The sequence below is a fragment of the Oryzias melastigma genome, linkage group LG12, assembly GCF_002922805.2.
Source record: "Oryzias melastigma strain HK-1 linkage group LG12, ASM292280v2, whole genome shotgun sequence".
In the NCBI taxonomy this organism is placed as follows: Eukaryota; Metazoa; Chordata; class Actinopteri; order Beloniformes; family Adrianichthyidae; genus Oryzias; species Oryzias melastigma.
Genome location: NC_050523.1, coordinates 25,348,480 through 25,371,564, shown reverse-complemented (window position 1 = coordinate 25,371,564; position 23,085 = coordinate 25,348,480). Strand labels below are relative to the sequence as shown.

Below are 23,085 nucleotides of genomic sequence, written 5' to 3'. Positions count from 1 at the left end.
CTGCTTGCACTCTCCTCTTCACTTCTTTTCCACACTCTCCATTACTCTGTACTGTTGACCCTAAATACTTAAACTCCTCCACCTTCTTTATCTCTTCTCCCTGTAACCTCACTCTTCCACTCTGGTTCCTCTCATTCACACACATGTACTCCGTCTTACTGCGGCTAACCTTCATTCCTCTCCTTTCCAGGGCAAACCTCCACCTCTCTAACTCCACCTCCACCTGTTCCCTGCTCTCACTACAAATCACAATATCATCTGCAAACATCATAGTCCATGGTGATTCCTGTCTAACCTCATCCGTCAGTCTGTCCATCACCATTGCAAACAGGAAGGGGCTCAGAGCTGATCCCTGATGTAATCCCACCTCCACCTTGAACTCCTCTGTCACCCCTACAGCACACCTCACCACTGTCTTACAGCCCTCATACATGTCCTGCACTGCTCGGACATACTTCTCTGTCACTCCAGACTTCCTCATACAATACCATAGTTCCTCTCTGGGCACTCTCTCATAAGCTTTCTCCAGATCTACAAAGACACAGTGGAGCTCTCTCTGACCTTCTCTGTACTTCTCTATCAACATCCTCAAAGCAAATGTTGCATCTGTAGTGCTCTTTCTTGGCATGAAACCATACTGCTGCTCACAAATGTTCACTTCTGCTCTTAGTCTGGCTTCCACTACTCTTTCCCACACCTTCATTGTATGGCTCATCAGCTTTATTCCTCTGTAGTTACCACAACTCTGCACATCTCCCTTATTCTTAAAAATGGGCACCATCACACTTCTCCTCCATTCCTCAGGCATCTTCTCACCACCTAAGATCCTGTTGAACAACCCGGTCAAAAACTCCACTGCCATCTCTCCTAGACACTTCCATACCTCCACAGGTATATCATCAGGACCAAGAGCCTTTCCACTCTTCATCCTCTTCAAAGCCCCTCTCACTTCACCTTTACTAATCTTTCTTACTTCCTGCTCCACAACCGTCACCTCTTCTACTCTTTGTTCTCTCTCATTCTCTTCATTCATCAACTCTTCAAAGTATTCTTTCCATCTTTCCATTACACCACTGACACCTGTCACCACATTACCATTCCTATCCTTGATCACCCTAACCTGCTGCATGTCCTTCCCATCTCGATCTCTCTGCCTTGCTAGTCTGTACAGGTCAGTCTCTCCCTCCTTACTACCCAACCTAGCGTACAAGTCATCATAAGCTCTTTGTTTGGCCTTTGACACCTCTACTTTCACCTTACGCTGCATCTCCCTGTACTCCTGTCTACTCTCCTCAGTCCTCTCAGTGTCCCACTTCTTCTTAGCTAGTCTCTTACTCCGTATACACTCCTGCACCTCCTCATTCCACCACCAAGTCTCCTTATCAACTCTCTTTCCTGATGACACACCAAGTACACTCCTACCTGTCTCCCTGATCACATTAGCTGTAGTTATCCAGTCATCTGGGAGTACCTCCTGACCACCCAGAGCCTGTTTCAACTGTTTCTTAAAAGTCATGCAACAATCTTCTTTTTTCAGCTTCCACCAGTTTGTCCTCTTCTCTGCCTTTGCCCTCTCTTTCTTCATCTTCTTCACCACCAGAGTCATTCTACACACCACCATCCTGTGCTGTCTGGAAACACTCTCACCAACCACTACTTTACAGTCACTGATCTCCTTCAGATTACACCGTCTACACAAGATGTAGTCTATCTGTGTGCTTCTACCTCCGCTCTTATAGGTCACTCTATGTTCCTGTCTCTTCTCAAAGAATGTATTCACTATCGCCATTTCCATCTTTTTTGCAAAATCAACCACCATCTGTCCTTCTATATTCCTCTCCTGGATACCAAACCTGCCCATCACCTCCTCATTACCTTGGTTTCCTGCACTAACGTGTCCATTGAAATCGCTGCAGAGTATTTATAGTTTCTTTATTCACCTGTTGTTAAGGAGAGACTGACGCACACAATGAAGATCTAAATGTTTGGTTTTGCTTTAAGGTTCAGAATGAGGTATGAGTTTGGTGGAGTCATGCAGAGCAGATCAAAAATGTCCCGCTGAAAGTCTGTCTTTGTGCAGCTGCTTTCATCCCGCATGAAGTCCTGACCTGCATTCACACTGGGGCTCAAGTCTCACATGCAATGAACCAGGATTTGTCTGTAAAACTGGAAGCTTGTTTTCTTAAACATAGTTTCTGCAGAGCAGCAGGAGATCATTTGAAATTCACCTCTGAGTTGGTGTGGAATTAGTCATTCATCCTCCCATCATCCTTCTATTACACTTTCTCCTGTTAGCTTTTTGTACCTCACAATCCAAAGCTAACATTACCAGAAATGGTAAGCAATATCAGAGCTTTTCAGTCGTACAGTTCTGATCCAGATTCCAGCTCAGACAAGGAAAACAAAGACGTTCATGAATCTATTTGTCTGCAAGTGGATGAATCAGAATGGAGCTGGGCGGAAAGCTTGTGGCTTCCCATTATAACTTGTACATCCCACTTGGAGCTATACAAGTATACGCCATTTACTTACAAATGTTTTCCAACTGCATTTTTTGTCTGCTCCTGATTCACCACAATTTGATCAAGCAAATACTCAGAATTGCAATTTTATGTGTATTTTCTTTATAAATGATCTACATCATAAAAACGCCACAAGAACATGTTGAAAACACCAAAATCCTTTTCACTGGAGGGGGTCTTTAAAACACAAAGCTCTTAATAAAAATAGCACTGTCATTGTTGAAAGAACCCCCATATGGAAGCGTTTGTGACTCAAAAATAAAAATAAAAGTCAATACTGGAAATGTTTTTTCCTTTTCAAAATGTACCTGCATCATTTGTCTCTTAAATGAAATTAAAAAGCAATTATCAAAACTGCTTTTTCATTTTCTTCTTCAACTCCACTCATTCTGTGACAGAATCAAAATGACAAAGCCAATTAACATTGCTTTTTCTTTTTTCACATTCTGGCGCACAATAAGTGTCTCAAAAATCTATAGGAGGTCTGGAACGTCCCAAGGGCGCACAATGATGACGTCAGAGCTCCTCCTGCTCTGGTTTAGTTTGTTCTGTTGGGAATCTACATGCCGTTCTCATTGATTTATATAGAGAAAATGGGGGAAAAGGGAAGCAAGAGGGGAAAAACGAGTTCAAAGCTGAGATTTATAATTTCCAATTAACTTGTGTTTTTTTTTTAAACACAGAAAAGCGGGATACTCTGTGGATAGTTTGACAGTCTGTTACTGACGCCGCGTTCTCTGGCTGCAGCTCGATGGAGCGACGTGTCCAGCGGAGCTCACGCCATGAATATGCCGGCAGACAGACCGCTATGCTGGGGCTGGATCACGCTTAAACCTCCAGAACTTTGGGATATTTTGCATATTTTCATGCGAAAGAGGGACGGGCCACACACTCAAAGCTGAGATTTATCTTTTCATCTACAAATAACTGGCGTTGTTTAAACTACATTTAAAACGTCCCCCAGTGCGCTTGCTGTTCGAAACGTCGGGTCTGCAGCTCTCGGGACGCGGCGCCGGACGAGGCGTGGTTGAAGTCCCCGCAGATCAACAGAAGGGACTGTAGGTGACAGGTCTGAGTCCGGGCCACCGCGCCGTGGAGAAGCCCACATGCAGAGCGCATAGCTCGATGTTCACAGCAGAGCCGCCCTCCAGTGCAGATATGCGCCTGGCCGCATCACCTGTCGTTGCCGCGAGCCCCCGCCTTTCATCTTTTCACTCTCCGCCTCACTCCCATCCACACACAGAATCTCGAAAACCCACAACGAGACAACCGAGTCCAGAGTTAGTCCATCCAATGCCACGTCTCCACGAAGCACACAATGCTGCACTCCCCGAAATCTGCCGCAGCCGGGCAAGTTCACCGATCTGGAGCTGTCGTCCAACTCCGGAGCTCCCGTCCAGTTCCGCAGTACCCTCTTCTCCCCCGGATCTCCCCGGAATGTCCAGTGTCTCTGCGCAGAGAAAGGCAATGCCGCGCAGAGCCATGAGCCGACCACGGGCGCAAAACGGGAGCCGTTAACGAGCAGGGCCAAAAAAATCCAGACAAAGTAAAAAAGAAAATCAAATGAAAAAACCCCAAAAAGAATAAAGGTGTCAAAAAGTAATCTGGGCCGAGTCGGACCAAGACAGTCAGGCCAAGCTCCAGCGAAAAAAACAATACCACAAAAGAAAGGATGCTGGGAGAGGCCACAACAGGCCGCTGCTTGAACAGCGCCAACGGTCCAAGAAAGAAAAAGAAAGATTACGGGTGGGTCTACAACCACCAAGCTGCGAGCTAGAACCGGCCCGGCGCCAGGACATGGAGAGCACCGGCACCATAGCCCGGTTCGGGTCCAGTACCACGTCTGGTGGTACCGGCTCGCGTCCGGCGCCACGTCCCAAGAGCTGCAGACCCCCGACGTTCCGAACAGCAAGCGCACCGGAGGATGTTTTAAATGTAGTTTAAACAACGCCAGTTATTTGTAGATAAAAGATAAATCTCAGCTTTGAGTGTGTGGCCCGTCCCTCTTTCTCCGCATGAAAATATGCAAAATATCCCAAAGTTCTGGAGGTTTAAGCATGATCCAACCCCAGCATAGGTGTTTGTCTCCCGGCATATTCATGGCGTGAGCTCCGCTGGACACGTCGCTGCATCGAGCTGCAGCCAGAGAACGCGGCGGCAGTAACAGACTGTCAAACTATCCACAGTGTATCCCGCTTTTCTCAGTCTTTAACTTATGTTTTTTTTAAAACATTAATTGGAAATTATAAATCTCAGCTTTGAACTTGTTTTTTCCCCTCTTGCTTCCCTTTTTCCCCATTTTCTCTATATAAATCAATGAGAACGGCATGTGGATTCTCAACAGCACAAAACAGAGCAGGAGTGTCATGGATCAACCTGCTGCTTCCCTCTCCACCCACCAGAGGGAGCGCTCGCCTGAGTATTGACCATGCACTCCCTCTCCACACTCAGCCAGAATTCCTCAGCTGTTTTCCAATCCATCTCATCACCACCAGTATTTAATCTGCCTGCAGTCACCACCTAAGTGCGAAGTCTTGCATTGCCACGCAGTCATTTCTGAGCAGTTTACTCCTTGTTTTGCCTCTGGTTTCTGACTCCTGCCTGCCTCCTTGACTCCCTTGCCTGTGTCCTGACCTTTGCCTGTATTTTGACCTCGCCTTGCCTCAGCCTGTGTTCTCCATTAAAATCTGGTTTGCACATGGATCCACATGCCTCTGCCTCTTCATCACAAGGAGGAGCTCTGAGATCATCGTTGTGCGCCCTTGGGACGTTCCAGACCTTCTATAGATTTTTGAGACACTTATTGCGCGGCAGAATGTGAACACGAAAAAGCAATGTCAATTGGCTTTGATACTTTGATTCTGTCACAGAATGAGTGGAGTTGAAGAAGAAAATGAAAAAGCTGTTCTTGGAATTGCTTTTTAATTTCATTTAGGAGACAAATATTGCTGGTACATTTTTAAAAGGAAAAAGCATTTCTGTCAATCCACTTTATTTTTCAAATTTGATATTTCTGATTGAATTTTAGTACAAATTTACCAAAGAACTTTTTGAAAAGTCATTTTCTTTATCATTTTAATTAAGTTACAGAATGAGTGGAGTTGAAGAAGAAGATGCAAAAGCAGTTTTGATAATTGCTTTTTAATTTCATTTAGGAGACAAATAATGTAGGTAGATTTTGAAAATGAAATGGCATTTCCTGTATTGACTTTTACTTTTATTTTTGAGTCACAAACGCTTCCATAGCTCCACTCCATCTTAAGCTTAAAAACCCCAAACCTTTGTGATTGCATCAGTATAGAAAGAAAAACAAAGTTATGTTTACAGTATCCCACACAGACATAACTAGAGGCTGCGCTTAATAACTGTTTATGTGTGTGTGTGTGTGTGTGTGTGTGTGTAGGGGGTGTACGTGCGTCTGTGTGTGCACATATGCATGTTTTTAGCTGGTCTCTGTACTTTCTTTACTTCCTGAAACAGAGATGAGCTGCAGAGAAAAAAGTAGAGATGAAAACCGTGAAACATAAGAGAAACTGTCAGCTGATCTGTAAGTTGACACACTTGGACTTTCTTGATTATGAAGATTATTTCAGGTGACACCAGTCCATGAAACACTTAACGAGCAAGTTACAGATACTGGTAGGACTGTGTTGTTAGTCAAATATTTCAGGGAAAACCATCAAGCACTTGGATGTTAGCTTTTAAACTAACTTCCAAAATCACCCTTAAAACTGAAATGAGTTATTTGAAGTTTTTCATTTTAAAGTTTTCACTTGTTAGCTTCATCCATGCAGCTGAGTGAAGGGCGGGGCTTTCTGCCTTGTTGCCTCGACTGAATAGCAGTCATTCATCCAGTCAGTCAGTGGTCCCGCCCCCCGCATTCAGTCAGTCAGTCAGTCAGTCGGTCGGTGTTAACTGGTCAGCTGCTCGCACGCCTCGTGTTTTCCCCAGAAACTCTCCCAGTTGAATCAGCTGAGGAGCCGCAGAGGTAAGGAGCTCTACATGTGTGTTTCTGTCTGAGTCTGGAACTGAACGGGTTTCTGTGGGAATGTACAGGGAAGCAGGAAACATGTTTGTGGATGTGATTGGTTACTTTTCTGGAAGTTTGAGTCTTACTTCTGCTAATGCAGTCATAAACATGTCAGGGGTTGGTCCGATGTCCATGTTGAATTATCAGAAAGCCTAAGTAGCGCACAAGAAAACTGAGAAAGTTCTTTAAACCAGTCGAAACTCAAACGATCATTTATCCACAGAACACATGTTTGGTCTAACATCATAAAAAAGAGCAAATATCAGAAAGCCCTGCATTAAATGCAGACAGCAGGGGAGACAAAAAAGGATGAAAGACTGTTCTGTGCTTAAAATGAGGAGAAATCTTTTAGAAGAAAGGCATATATGTAACAATTCTGAGAAACAGGCTAATTTTGTGTATGTAGCCGAAAGCAGAGTTTTTTTTTTTTTTTTTTTTTTTTTTTTTTGCTTGTGTAAAAATAGCACAAGTCATAAGTTTCCAAAGCAGCCATGCCAGCATAAGGAAGAACTTTTTGTGTCTAATTTATGGTCCAAGTTGAAGACGACCAGCCTCTACGGAATAATCTCTTTCTAATAGATTACTTATAGTTACAAACAACAATCAAAAGTTAAACATTAGAACTTAAGTCCTTTTGCAAAGGAAATTTATACACATTTAATTTGCCTGTATTTTAAGACCCTCTAAGACAATTTTCTTTTTCTTTCAAAAAAACATTCTTATTAGTGTTTTAATAATGATTATGAAGTTTTTAACCAAAATCCCACAACCTAAATGTCTTAAAAAGACATTTTTTATATTGATCTGAAGCCTCTGTTTCTTAAATCTCCTCTGGGGGGGTGTGGCTTTTGGAGCTGAGCTGAGTAGCTCCACCCCTGATCCCTCCTGTCTGATTATGATAGCTCTGTGTCTCACTAGCATAAATCTTCACCGCTGCTACATAAAAACATCCATCAATCTGGGTAATGTCCAGCCGTATGGTTCTGATCCGGATGTCAGCTGGACGAGGAAGTGAAGATCTTCATGGACAGAACTTCCTCCAAAATCCTGATTCTTTCTCCTTCCAGTTCACCAAAGACTCTTTTAGCTAATTCTCCAATGTTTATTGACTGTGATCAATACATTCAATCATTGGTTTCTCAGAGTTCTTGATAAAATAATCAAAGCTAACATCAAAATGCTCTTTCATTGATTTACAATCCTTTCCAACTGCGGTCAAATGAGCCGCCGTTCACATTTCCGTGGTCACATCAAGAAGCTCCGTGGAGTCTGGTGGAGATTTTCCAGCGTTCTCAGTCCTGCTACCGTAAGTATTGGATGAAACTCACACCAAAAATCCAGTGATGCTGATTTGACCACAGAAATGTGAACGGCGGCTCATTTGACTGCAGTCAATGTGAAGATACCATCTTCTCTTCTCCAGCATCTTGCAGACACAACTTTAAATTTTAAGCTGCTTTGATTTCATGAATCCTGTAACACCTGAGGCGGTGGCGCAGACGCTTAAACATAAAATCTTTAACATACTGTAACTTTAACATGATAAATGTAATTCTGGGAGATTCTGAAGAATCTCAGAATCTCCCGGAATTTCGTTGATTGCGTGAAAAATAAAAAAATTATAGTAAATCAAAGAACATAAACACTGGAGCTCCTGTGTTAAAGGGTTAAAAGGGCCATACCGTGATTTATCTTAAAGTCCCCCTAGAACAATTTTTTAAAATTATTTTCTTTAAATGTTCCTAGTTGGGTTTTAATTAGGACTGTGAAGTTTTTAACAAAAAATCCACATCCTGAATGACTTAAAAAGCAATTTTTTCCTGTTGATCTGAAGCCTTCTTTTCCAAAAAATCCCCTCTATGTGGGCGTGGCTTATGGTGTTGAGCTGTTTAACCCCGCCTCTTCTCCCACCAGATATGCTAGCGAGACACAGACTCCGATAAGCCCATGAAAAAATGAAAATAAAATAAAACATGATCATTCAGGCTGCATTGTAGCAGCAGCCGCAGCTGGAGCTCATAACTGATTTCATGCTAGCACATGCTGATTGTTGAATTCACCTGAACAAGAAATCTAATCAAATGCCAGAATACAGAGAGGGTCTAATCGCGCGTCAGTTTCTAAATGTTTGCAGACAGTGTTGATGTTTTCATGAGCAGACGAAGGGTTACGTTCAGAAGAACGGTTCCGGTGTCCAGTTAAACTACCCGGTGGGTCATGAGCTAAGCTGCTGTTACAGCGCTGCCCCTTTCTAGCTGCTTGCGGCTGCCCATTGCAGCCCGCCGCTGCTCACGGTCGCCACCGGCTGCCCGTGGCTGCCTGCCACCATCCGCGGAGGAGCGCAGCTGCAGCTCGGCATTCCTCCGCGGATTGGATCAAACACAGTCAGCATATTTGTAAAATCAGATGGGATTTTACTTTCAGTTTCATTTTAAATATGTGAGGAAAACTTAAAAACTACCAGCGGCTTCACTGCATGGGGAGCAGACATGAATTACAATCACAAAATAATAAAAGCTAACATCAGTTTGGACCTTCACTGAATTACAATCCTTTACAGCACAGTGGTGGGACGTTATATTATCTTCTCCGGCCTCTACAGCTACATCCGGGTTAGCTAGCTACTGTGACGTAGGAAAGTTTCAGGAATTCAAACGTTTTTCTTTGGAACTTTGAGTGACAGCCACTTAAAAGGAGAAATACTTGGAAATGCAAACACGAAATGAAAAAAGAAATGAGGGGAATTTTATTATTATTTTAAAATATTGTTGTAGGCCCACATACAGTGCAGCTCGGGAGTTTATCCCCCAAATTTGGCACAGACAGAATGTTGATAGCTAATGGATTCATTTTACAGTGAAATTCAGTCATAAATGCAGACAACAACACCAGATGAACATTTAGGGATTTATTGAAATGATGACATTCATTCATTCATCTTCTTGACCGCTTTGTCCCTTTCTCCTGCCGTCTTCCCGATATCCCCGTCTGCTTGCTCCATTCTCAGATACGTTAGGATCATCCCAACATGTTGTGCAGATTCCTCAGCAGTCCATAAGCTCCTGTGCCACCACACAAGTTTAAAAGCTTAAGAATGAACGTTTCTTAGCCAGCAGCACAAACTCACAACACAGACAGCCGGGGTCTGCTGTGCATGAGCTGGGGGGGGGGCAGGGAGGGGGGTTGATTACCGCTAGCTCGAGCTGTTAGCTTTGCAGAGAAGGGGTTTCTGTTAGCCTGGGGTGGAGCAGACTCTTCCTGAAAGGGGTGGTCTCACTCTGTGACATCAGATCGGGAGAAACCGCTGGTTTTCGTGGGTATGGGAGGGGCTGCTGCAGAGAGTGCAGGTTTTTAGAGGAATACTCAGAAATGTGTGAATGGATCAAAATACTGCTTTGGGGTTCTTTATAGTGAGGAGTGAACAGTATAATACACTTCAAAGCTCAAAAAGGTGTTTTTTCATGATAAGACCCCTTTAACCCTTGTGTTATCCTAGGCATGTTTACATTAAAAGTGGGGTCATCTGGACCCCACAAGGCAGTTGTGCTAAGCTTTTTTGTTCAAGGATGTTTTATCTTCACTGGTGTCCGTGACAGAAATGAAATCCTGTCCACCTTTGTCATGGGACTGATCACACATCAATTTAAGGGTGGGGTCATCTGGACCCCACAAGAGAACACAAGGGTCAAAGCTCATTGACTGTCTTATTCCCATCTGTTTGAGGAATCAAGGACAAATAGGGTATTAAACACACAGTTAAAAGTTGTCTTGCCTATGTACTGCATGATAATTGTTGAAAAGCTTCAACTGAAGCATCATTTCAATGCATAAACGCACTATGAGAGGAAATCTCATTTCTGCTGCCAGAATCTATGATCATTGACAATCCACAGCTACAGGTGGGGGTGGGAATGTAGATTTAGAAAATTAGATTCTGAGTTACTTCACAAAGACTCCTCTGACAATAACCACAAAGTTGCTGTGGATGTTTCAAATTAGTTTAGAGTCGAAGAGAGAACTTTGTAAGGACCTGCTGATCATCACAGTACTACTTTGTGTTTCAGGAGTAAAAGTATTGTTACCAATTGTTCCACAGGTTTTGGGTCACAACACAACAGTCAGTGGTGTAAACAAGTGTAAAGTGGTTGAATCATGCATTGAATTTATGAGAAACTGCTGTGTGAGGAAGACATTCAGATTATGATGAACAGGGTTACAGTTTTTCAGTAAAATTTTTTGTAAAATATTTGTAAAGTTTACTTTTGTACAGAGTTTTTGGTTTCTTAAAGCATCGTGTCTGTTTCACCAAATGTCACAATACGTTTTTGGATCAAGGAAGTACTGCATTGTTCTGTACCGAAGGTATAATCCACAGACTCCATGTGGAAGGACACACATCACGCATTCTTCTCAGGACAATGGGTCAAGAGAAAATTGTGGACAGTCATATTATCAAAGGTAGCTGCCATTCCAGGAAATGATTTTGTTGCCCTTCCTAAAACATACACACAACCGAGTATTCCTGTGATAAAATGTAACCTACCGCTGCAAAGTGATCTGCAAAATTTGCCTTATCTCAGAGATATTCGCCTGCCAAAAATAAATGAAGAGATTAAGCTTTTAATAGGTGTCAATGTTCCCAAAACTTTGTATACAAAAAAAAAAAACAAGAAATTTACAAAAACTACAAGAAGGAATAAGATCCTCCACACAGCAACAACTCAGAGCACCACAAAGACAGCACAACAGCGGGATAGGAAACAGAACATCCAAGCCGGGGTAAGCACCCAGAAATGACGGGCACTCGGTCAGGAACCCGGCATAACAAAACTCTGAACAGCTTTCTTCTGAAAACCAAAAGTTAAACAGTGTCTGTTGATCAAAATCAAACATTTTCACCACAAATTGTGACAAAGCCACAAGTAGTCAATTCCTCATACCAGAGAACCTGCTCAGAAGTATTCGCTACAAAAGAATATAAAGATTTAAACAGGTGATTCAAGGCTACAGGAGTGACCCTTCTTGAGTCGTCCAATAACTGAACCCCAAACATGTTTATTCCTGTCTTTTGGCTGAACTTAAACACTATTTATATGTTTTCACATCAAAACTAGAGCATTTTAAATGCTGGTTCACATATGGATTAGGGCTGGGAATCACTACCTCACAATACGATGCGATGGATCATGATATCGATGATATTGTGATCCTGCGATGATTGGTAAGCATAATCTCTAATAACTCACGTTATAAAGAAGAACACATGGATGAAGGGATGATGGTCTTTCTGTCTTTAAACACCAACTTTCAGAGATGATAAATCAACTAGAACATCAAATGTAGTTTTGTTGGGCTGGTTTCCTGATGGGTCATCATACTTTTTAAACTTGAGCATTTGAAATTGACTAAAAGAAGTAGTTTTTGTGTCATTTCTTTTTGCTAAGAAATTATTTACTAAGGATCGGGTGAAAATGTTTTTTTTTTTTTTTTGCTCTTTGGTCTAAAGAGAACAGCAGCTTTTATTGTTGGTTTGCCTCTAGAGAGAGTTCACATAGGCTTATAAAGGACTTTTAAAGTTGTGTTTTAATGACCAAGAGAGGAGTTAGAATCTTATAATTAGTCAAAATTACAAACTGTTCAGTATTGATAAACAACATGGGATGAACATGTGACAATCAATGCTGAAAACCATACTGTAGATGGCCTCAGTGAAGCTTTTTGTAGTAAGCATCACCTGCACAAATTGTCATAATGTTGGTGGTTCCAAAGACTTTATATCAGTAGCTTTATTTTAATAGTATGAATTGTGAGGAAAAACGTCTAGAACTCAAACACTACACCATCTAACTTTGGTGATTACTCCATGGAGGTTGCCTGTGACGTGTTTGCTTTGAGCTTAGTCGCTCCGCTTCAGGACACATCTGCAGATAATGATGCTGTGTTCTTACTGTCCTGGGGCGAACTGCACCTCAAACCCAGTCAGCTGACTGATCACATGATGACCTTCAACACGATAAGTAATGAAAGGGAGGCGTTACAAATGAGATCATGTTTGAAAGACCTGCAAAAAGAGAAGAGCTGAGGGGAGGCTTACAAATGAGGGGCTGAAGGATCCATGAAGCAGAGCAAACGTGACATTCTAACCTGATTTTTTTCCCCCTCTGATTTCAATTTAAATGTCTCCCTCCTTGTCCTTGCAGATCAGCACTGGCTTTGTTGAATTGCAACTTTTTCACTGTATCCAACAAGCCTTCGGACTCTTCTAGCAAAACAATTTCAAGAATACAGTTAAGACTTTTTGAAGACAGGACACAACTGGAAAATATACGGTATTCTGAATCTAAAGTGGAAGTTTTTTACTGATCACTGATAAATACATCTATATCTGTTTGTCTGTCTGTATATATATATAAAGATATATTTTTTTCTTTGACCACTTTTGCTTTGATTTTTCAAATGTTCCCTTCAATATTTAGTTTCTTGTCTTTAAGGTTCATTGTTAAATTTCCAATTTTAACCTGATGGATAAAATCCGAAGAATATATTGCATCCTGTTCTATAGTCGATCTAAAATATTAGAAATAAGACTGTGGGGGAATATTCATGCCAGAAAATACATTTTAGTAAGTTTTCTTATTTATCTGATTTAAACATTTCTAAAAATATAATTTTTAATGTCTGAATCAGTCATTACCCATCATGGTTTTCTGCATAGGAATGGCATTCATATTCTTCGTCTTTTTTGCTCTGTGTTCCCATGGCAACAAGTCCTAGGAGAAGACCTATTTTCTATAGACTAGCTTCCTTGGGCGTTGGTGGACTACTATTTAATATATGAGGATTGAAAGTTTTAATGATATGAAGTGTTCTGATCTGAAAGCAGAGTAATGATTCTTTTTTGTAACTCTACGTGTTTTGCATGAAGCATGTGAAATGATGTAACCCCAACAAAGTAAAAGCTTTGCAACTATTGGAGTCATGCGGGAAGGATGCAACACAATGTTCAGTTTTATCTCTCCACATTAACTTGAATTCTGTAGTTCAGCCTCTATTTGATCAGGTTTCATGAGGCTGGCTGTAATCAAATTACGCTCCCTCCTCCTGAAAGGTTTCATTTATTTCCAAAGGGCTGGAATGTGATGACTGCCAGCGCCTGGACCAGCATAATGGGACTGACGGGTGTTTTCAGTCTTCACTGCTGAGTTGTTTTCCTGTTGACATATATATTCAACAAATGGAAGGTCTGTCATGAGTTAGTCATCTTCTTATCACCCTTTCTGCTGTGCTGTTAGCAGCTCATTGCTGCAAAACAGACCGTTCTAGTCACAAAGCAGCACTATGTAAATACCCTCTACTCACCCCAGTCCTCATGGGGAGCCAAACGCACTGAGTTGATGACTTCTGGGTAGAGCTTTAATTTTTCTTAAAACATGTTTTTTTAATATTCAGAACTCTTGTGTTAGGTGGTGTGAAGAATCAGTTAAATAACTTTATTTGGGAAAGACTTTGTTTGCCTGTTTATACTGCTTTTAGAAAAAGTCCAGAAGTTCTAATGTATTTTTCCATCTTTTGCTCATGTGATCTCTCTCTGTATTAAAGAAAGACGTACAAAGAAACCTCAGAAATGCATCTAGTTTTGGCTCATCTCTGCAGCCACGTCCGTCTAAAACTAAAAGCTCTTTGTTTGAGGTGGTGTTTTTTTTCTTGGTGATTTCAGTTAGTTGTCCTAAAGATGTTTAAAGTCCCACTCCGATTATCTTTTGATTTATTTCCAAAGTGTTCTCAATGGTCTTTTAAATATGATGAAGCCGTTTTTAGCCAAAATCCCCAAAAACTGTGTTGTTTTCTAGGGCTTTTCTGCAGAGCAGCAGGATTTCATTAGAAATTCCCCTCTGAGTTGTGGGTGGTTGGCAGGGAAGTGTGCCGGCACACATTAATCAAATCAATTTTGGAAAAAAAAATATTCGCCAATTTTTTTTTTTTTTTTTTTAAAGCATAAAAACGCTTTCTGAAGCCAGGATTCGAACTCAGGTCTCCGCAAAGAGAAGCAGCGTTGCTGACGACCGAGCTAATAATTGTTGCAAGTGCTGGACGGTCGATTAGTTCAAATGCTTTCCTGGTGTTTGACATTCAATGATTTCTGTTGTTAAGGGTTTAAGATGAGGAAAAGAAAACTCAGTATTATTAATAGCGAGTCCCTGGAAAAAACTCACTATTTATATTATCTCTCAATTAAAAATGAATTGGAGAAACTGCATTCAGTCGACTCGTGTCCTCCAAATCCTCTACCGACGTAAATAACATTTCCTCTGGATTAATCAGCCTCCTCTCTACATGATCCTCTATGAATGAACATGTCATTCTGGTTTCTACGTGGTGAAAACGTGACGTCTCTAATGTGAATGTTCTCTAAATGTTAATGAGGAACTCATATCTGAACATCCTTCACTTTAAAAAGGGGCGGAGACCACAGAGAACTCTAAGTTTCCTGAAGAAAACCTGCTACCGACCAGGTTTCGTTCACAGACTCAGTTACCATAGTGATTGATTCTGAGTTAATCTTAACCCGCTTCTTGGAACAGCCTTGGTTTCGCCCACTTTCACGGGTTTGAGTTATCTCTCTTTCTGGAACCGAAAACTCAGAGTTTTGGTGAATTTGGAGTTCACGAACTCAGAGATCCAACAAAACCTGCTTCTTGGAACGGGCCCCTGGAGAAGCAGAACAATGTTTCCAATGTTAATGATCTGAACATTTTAGTTAGAACTTCTCCTTTAGAGAATCCGTGTAACACTGGATGGTAATAACAATCTCATTATTTCACTGATACATTTATAGTATGTGAACTGGTGGGTCGTCTGTCCTCCTGCTCCTGGTCGTGGACTGCAGTTCTGCTTCATCTGGACTATGGACTTAATCATCACTCGTCCCTCAGCTCTATATGAATGAACTCTACTCATATATGCAGTTTTAGCAGCTAACTTTTCTTTAACCGTTCTGGTATCGCCTGTCCGTCCTGGGATGGGATCTCTCCCTCATGTGGGAATCCCTAAGGTTTCTTCTTTTTTCCTGACTCGGGTTTTTTAGGAGTTTTTCCTTACCGCGAGGGAGGGTCTAAGGACAGGGATGACCTGTTCTTTATAGTCTGTTTAGTTTTTACCTATTGTGCATATTTTATGACTCCATCTGTGCATCTGTAAAAACTACAGGCATGAAGCCCAATGAGGCAAATTGAATTTGTGATATTGGGCTATATAAATAAAATTGAATTGAATTGAATTGAATTGAATTGGATCAGATTAATATCAATATATTCATAACATATAGTAGATTATTAATGTATTTCTAAACAAATGTATATAAATGTGTAAACTCAAAATTGAATTAATTCAAGAGGATCAAAAGATTTAAAAAAAAAAATCGTAATCTAATTGATCCAGGCTCTGGTAAATGAAATCAAATCTTTTCAGGAAATTATTATCAAGGCGGCCGTGGTGCAGCGATAGGGCGGTCAACTCCTGATCAGAAGTGAGCGGGTTCGACTCCCACCTTGCCCCCCCATGTGTCGAAGTGTCCTTGGGCAAGACACTGAACCCCGAATTGCCTCTGGTGGGAGGTTGGAGCCAGTGTTCGGCGGCAGAGCCACCACCAGTGTGTGAATGTGTGTGTGAATGGGTGAATGCGTGAATGGGTCTGTGACTGTGAAGCGCTTTGGGCCCTCGAAGGAGGGTAGAAAGCGCTATACAAGTATACGCCATTTACCATCGATACCCAGCCCTACTTTTAATGAACTCCTGCTCCTCTGCAGAAACTATGTCCTTGTAAACGACACAGGCATAATCATGATGAAATATACAAGCTTGAACAGGTGCCACCACCAAACTATTTATATTCATTCAAAACTTGATAGAAAAACGTGTTTACCTGTTAAGGTTAATGACAAACTTCTGTCTTTCGTATGCAGCCCACGGAGGTGAATTATTTATAGTTTTATCCACATTTTCTCACATTGCAAAACCCTACTTCTGGCTTTTTAAACCAAGTCATGGAGAAGTTTGACTATATTTCTATTCACTAAATCCGGGGTTTCAAACTCAATAGCACACATGAGGCCAAAATCCAAAACACACCTTAGGTCACGGGCCAAACAGGATAAACATCTATTAAACACTCTGAAACTACATTTTTTTAATTTTTAACTTTAAAAACATGTTTTTTGACAGAACTATGAATAAAAACAAGCAGGAATATTATTCCAGAATAAATCAATTTAAATCTTTAATACATGTAAATATTTTACTCTCCATAAAAATATATTCTGTCAAAATTATACAAGATAGAAATAAAAAAAAACCTTAAAAGAAGAAAAAGCTCAAATGTCTTTACTTTTATTTTATTTTATATAAAAAATTACACATAGATATCCCAAAAGATTTTGATCTCCATAAAATATATCCTGTTAAAATGATCCAAATATGAACATCCTGCAGAACAAAACAAACCAAACCTGGAAATAAAAATACAATGCGCTGTTTAACAAAAAGGCATTACAATAATAATATTATTAACAATAAAATAAAACCATCTGGAGGGCCGCATATAACTACCCGGATCCAGCCTCCGGGCCTTGACTTTGACACATGTTCGATAAATAGTACTCTGATTATAAATAGCCTTTGTTTGTTTATTCCGTGACATAGATGATTAAAAAACTTGAAATCCCAGTTAAAATTCAGAACTGCAAAAATCCACCTGGAGCAGCCTGGACTTTTGGTCGGCCCCATCCCTCTGAGAGCAGTTTTTCTCCTTTTCAGCATCCTTGCTGACCTTTCAGGTCGGGCTGTGTGAGCCGTCTCTACAGATGTTAGCTGACCTCCTACAGGGAGATTAAAGAGAGGATGGGCTTCTCTGTGATGTGGAGAACACACTCATACCTGAGCACAGCAATGATGCTGATCTTGATTCTAAGTATAGAATAAATTCAGAATCTTCAGAACATGTTGGTCAGCAGTCAGAATGACTTCAGTGGTAGTTCTGCTCGGTACACCGGCATAAGCATGCTCAGCAATTTGAGCTTTCTGCTCTGGTTCTTCGTCTGAAGTGCTAACTGCTCCTGATGGAAAGGGCCTGTGGACGTGTGGGCAGGCTGAATCACTTTATGTCTATCTTCATCCAGGTTAGCAGTTATCGATCAAGTTCGACAGAGAAGAGCTGCACAAAACAAATCAGTTGTCTGAGCAGCTTAAGGAAAGTCTGAGGCCATTACAATCTGAAACGTTCCAAACCCATTTGCTCCAGAAACGTCCAAAACGCTTGCAAGCAAAGAGGGTGGATCGGCCTTCATCCTGATGATTAGACAGTCATCACATCGTCCTTGTGATTGTTGATAAATTCAAATGAAAGGACAGAAATGTTTTCAACATTTTTAGTCGAAATTTTTTTCCTGTTTTTTGGTAAACATGATTTTTTTTTAATTGAACATGCTAGTGATGTTAAATGTGTTTTTTTTTTTGGAGAACCATAAGGGGTTTGTGTTTCTGTAGTGCCAATGCAGGACAAAAACGCCCAAGATATTTTAACATAAAAGGTTTAAAGTCTCCTATGACATTTTTTTTTATTTTAAAAAACATTCCCAGTAGTGTTTTAATTATGACTCTGAAGTTTTTAACCAAAATCCTTCAACCTAAATGTCTTAAGAAGCCATTTTTCATGTTGATCTGAAGTCTATGTTTCCAAAATCTCCTCTGAGGGGGTGTGGCTTTAAGAGCTGAGCTCAGAGCAGAGTTCTTGATAAAATGATGAAAGCCAACATCAAAAAGCTCTTTCATTGATTTACAATCCTTTCCAACTGCGGTCAAATGAGCCGCCGTTCACATTTCCGTGGTCACATCAAGAAGCTCCATGGAGTCTGGTGGAGATTTTCCAGCGTTCTCAGTCCTGCTACCGTAAGTATTGGATGAAACTCACACCAAAAATCCAGTGATGCTGATTTGACCACAAAAATGTGAACGGCGGCTCATTTGACTGCAGTCAATGTGAAGATACCATCTTCTCTTCTCCAGAACCTGAACTAGACACTAGGAACAGATGAGGGTTTAGTGCATGTGCAGCAGAGCTGTTGATGGAAAGAAGATCATTCATTCAGACAGAGTCTGTCCAAGACAGTTTGATTGATTTAAAAGGAGAAATACTCAGAAATGAAAAAAACTAAATGATTTATTACATTTGTTCTCTTTTAGAAGAAAAATGACACACAGACATGTTAAAAACTCTAAAAACAGGATTTTCACCTGATGGTTCCTCTAATGGTGTTACAAATTTTCTACTTTTTTAAATTAAATGTTACTGCCATATATCAGGTTTTGTTTTGATTGAAAACAAAAAGTTTCAAACATTTTTGATTTTCTCAGAAAAACCTAAGTAGTTTTCCTACTTTGTTCTGGGTTTGTGTGGTTTGAGGTGCAGTGTGTGATGCTTTGTGAAATATTTCAAGAGAGAAGACTAAGTCCAGATACCACGATTCAACTTGAAGACGGAATTCAAGGTGACTATATAAAGGAAAATGCAAAAATAAACAAAGAGCTAAAACTTTCCTTTGCTTAATTAAAGGTCTTCTAGCGTTTGCACTGTGGTTGTCAGGTACCTCCTGTGATTATTTGCAGTGGTAAATCTTACAAGGTTTTTGCCTAATTAAATCATGTTCATAAGACACATCTGCTTTTGTTGATGTGCTCTGATCAGTCTGAGGTTAGAATAAATGAGCAGTTTATGTGTTTGTACGGTGCAGCACCAAAAAAAAAAACAAAAACAAAAAGAGGAAATCACACTCTTCGCTGTGGAGGGGCCGACTCCTCTGGTGATGGAAACGATTGCCGTCAGCTCACTGCATGGGCCGAACTGCTCATAAAACCCAACACTGGAATGCAGAATTGATGTTCAGTTCTGCATCTATTACTCACTTGAGGAGCGAACAAACCGGATGGTGTAATGAATAGGGTTGGGCACCGAAGTTCGGTTCCAAGTAGGAACCGTTATGATTTGCGCGGTTCTACCGAAACCGAAAGATGCGGCTGCAAACGGTGCCGGATTTCGGTTCCAAAGTTCATTGAAGTTTCATTTGTCTGTGGACATGTCAATCACTTGTACTCCCTTCTGATTTTTTACGATTCAGCCTATCTATTTACTTTCTTGTGTTCGTGGGCGGGCTCATATAAAACCGCCGAGATGGTCGGCTTCCGCAACGTCGGTGGGCGGGACTTTCGCTGTGAATAGTGGAGTTTCCGCAATTTTTAAACAACGCTGGAGCCCCATCCCAAAATGAAACAATGAATCGTTTCCTCCTTGTTGGGCTGCTAATAGCAGAAAGCTCGGCTCGGCTCCGCCCACCACCACAGCGGGTCGTCATCATCTGCTGCGCTTTGCAGCCGTGTGATTGACATTTATCTTCCGCCTTATTTTATTGAAATAAAATATTGCTTTTGCCCAAAAACAACTGCAAATAAATGCCACATTAGTGATTTAATTCAATAAAATGTCAGGCTAAAATTTCAAGGACGTTTAAGTTTATTTAAGATGGAGTTTTATATTATGCTTTATATTACCTTCGCACAGCTGCACGGCAGGAGGGAGTCTGCGCTTGTTTGAAGCCGTTCTGCTTTGGATTTAGGACGATAAAGGCATTATTTTTTATTACTAAAGTACCGCAATAAGCACCGAAAGGGAACCGAAACCGAAACAAAAGAACCGCGGTAGCACCGGAACCGCATCAGAACCCATCGGTGCCCAACCCTAGTAATGAATGAGACTTCAGACCAGCCTGTTAGACTTGGATCAGAAAATATTCAGTTGCAGCTTTTTTGGTATCAAATGCTAGAATATGACATAAAAGAATAAATCTTGTAATCAGTCATTTTTTTTTTGTAGTAACAATGGCTCAAAGCAATGAATCTTACTTGAATGGAAAGGCTCTTTGTTTCCTTTAATGATGCCACACCTGTAAGGAATCTGCATTTGTGGGATGAGCAGTAGAGTTGAGTCTGTAGGTTGTTCCCATAAATACTTTGACAAATCTTCTCTGCCAAGCACCCTGTCTTACCCTGATTGGATGATAGAAGTTTAAAGATTTTGTCCATTTGACAGCTAATTCCCTGAGGTTGTGTTGGTCACTCTGCCCTGAACAGAACTGCTGTTCAGACCATCAAACAGGTGTTAGATAGGGTTGAGGTGTCCTAAACAGGTGGTCCATTCCGGCCTCTTCACTCGTTGGTGAAGGACAGAGTTTTGTCTTAGACTGTGGAAATCATTACTGCTTGCAGAATCTCAATTCTCAATCTTAAATCTCAAACATCTCTCTGAAATGAAAATTGCCTCCAGTAATGATGACCCTTAATTTTCCAGAGTTGCCGTCCCACATTATGACACTGCCTCCACCTAAAGATGTAACTCTGGAGTAATCAATATAGCATCATCCTACTGCTTTGACCCTACTATCCAGTTGAACCTATCGTTCTTCTCACTGACTGGACAGAGAACCGGGCTGAGTGACCCCCCCATGTCACGTAAATACTTACAAAAATAATATTAAATTGTTGTAAATACTCAATTGAAAATTCTGTTTAAAACTAAAAAAAATATACCACAAACATTATCTCTACAATTTAGATAAATGCTGTGTATATGTATATTCATTTATGTATTGTTGTTAAAATTTTTACCAAGCATTACTTAAAAAAAAAAAAAAGGTTTGCACCAGAATAAATAATTCCCAATTGTGACTTAAAGAAGAGTCATTGATACTTTTTGCTTCAGTAACAAATGAGAAATTCAGTTTAAAGACATTTTCAGAATTCCCCATTGAGTCTCATTTACCATGTTACAACTTAATGTTTGGACAAGCTAAACATTCTTATAGCAAAGTAATTGAAACTATGAAAAACCTGCCAACAATGTAATGTGTTGATGAATGTACAGAGGAATTAGAGAAGACTGTGGAATGTTTTAGTACTTAAGGACCCACTCTGATGAAACTGCTGTTTTTGGTGTTTTTAACATGTTCTTTGTTCTGATGATGGATGATGTATATAAAGAAAATTAAGTTTAAAATTGCATTTCTGAGTATTTCTTTATTTAAGTCATTGTGAATAGGGAGCCGACGAAGAAATGTTGTTTGAAAAAGATAATATTCATGGCCTAGAAAATATACTGAGTGGTGCACAGTCTCTCTGCTCTGCTTCATTCTGATCATCACTTACAGACAAATAGATCCATGTACGTCTTTGTTTTCCTGGTCTGAGCTGGAATCTGGATCAAAACAGAACGGCTGGATAACTCTGCAATTGCTCGCCTTTTATTTCCACGGGTAATGCTGGGGTTGTGAAGGACTGTAGAGCAAGAGAGAGTGGACATGGATGGATAAGGGGAAGTCAGAGCAGGGTTGCTCCGAGCCAACAGTGCCACCCACAACTCGGAGGAGGATTTCTGAATTCCATGCTACTTTGCAAAAACTATGTCCCAATAAATGATACAAGTTTTTATGATTTTGGCTAAACATTATAAAAATGGATCATGAGATGATCAGAGTGGGGCTTGAAAATAAGAAAGACGAAAATATTCATACTCAGGACAGCATTGATTAGACAAGCACACACTTTCTCACATGTGACAAATTTCTGATAACTTGTCATAAGAAAAAGGAGGAAGTGGCTGGAACCCCGCCCCAATGCTAGGCAGTACCCACACATAAAGACTTGGGCCCGATCCGAATTCTCCCCTCTCCCTTCCCCTTAGCCCTCCCCCTTCGTTTATCCCTCCGTGCTTGATCCAAACGGGGGGTAATGAAAAGATAGTGTCTAATATTTTGGACATGAATTTTGTTCAATGACGCCATCAACATCACAGGTCTGCTAACGATAGCGCAGAGCTTCCAGCGCTTGAATATACATAAAAACAGCGGTTTTATAACATTAAAAAGGTCATGCTACAACATAAAGTCATTACTTACATATAAATGTTAATTTCTGTGGTTCAGAGCGCACCAAAGGGAAGAAAAACGCTTCTTAGCGTGACGCAGTTTACTCTCACAATAGTGGACTTTGGATCCCTCTGTTTGGAGAGTCAAACTTAAAATAATCCGGACACGACTTTGACTTCAACTGCCACTTCAAATCAGGGGGGAGGGAGAAGGGGAGTATTCGGATTGGGCCTTGCTGTAGTAGCCCTACCCTGTAAAGCTGCGAGGGATCATGAGTGATGGTTTATTAGCATAAGAATAAATCAACAAGAATTTTGAAAGACGTGAAATGTACCTTGAAGAGGTCTTAAGAATGATGCGATTAGTTCTGTACCGTTTGGCTGCTGAGATGTTGGCAGTGTCAGTCAGACTGAAACCTTCTTATCATGATGTGAAGCATTAGAGAGGAAGAAGACAGAAACACTACTTCCTGATCATCATGATACAAACACAGCAATGGTCTATTTATGATAAGATGTGATGTAAACTCACAACCTTGTTTCATTTTCTTCAGAGTCAGAGTAAA

General features: G+C 40.7%; 1 protein-coding gene across 3 annotated transcripts in view; it reads left to right on the top strand.

The window, feature by feature from the left end:
• Window positions 1-6,383: 6,383 nt before the first annotated feature.
• Window positions 6,384-23,085, top strand: part of rab27b (RAB27B, member RAS oncogene family) — a 31,551-nt gene continuing 14,849 nt past the window's right edge. Inside the window, exons 1-2 of one of the 3 annotated variants that reach the window (XM_024268496.2) lie at window positions 6,431-6,510; window positions 12,753-12,881. Coding sequence is in view for 1 of the 3 variants with exons in the window: in XM_024268497.2 (XP_024124265.2) it covers window positions 11,186-11,331; window positions 12,753-12,881 (275 nt within the window). In the remaining 2 variants the exon portion in view is untranslated. Of the gene's footprint in view, window positions 6,511-10,822; window positions 11,332-12,752; window positions 12,882-23,085 lie in introns of those variants that run through there. The other 2 variants (XM_024268497.2, XM_024268495.2) reach the window with 2 other exon arrangements.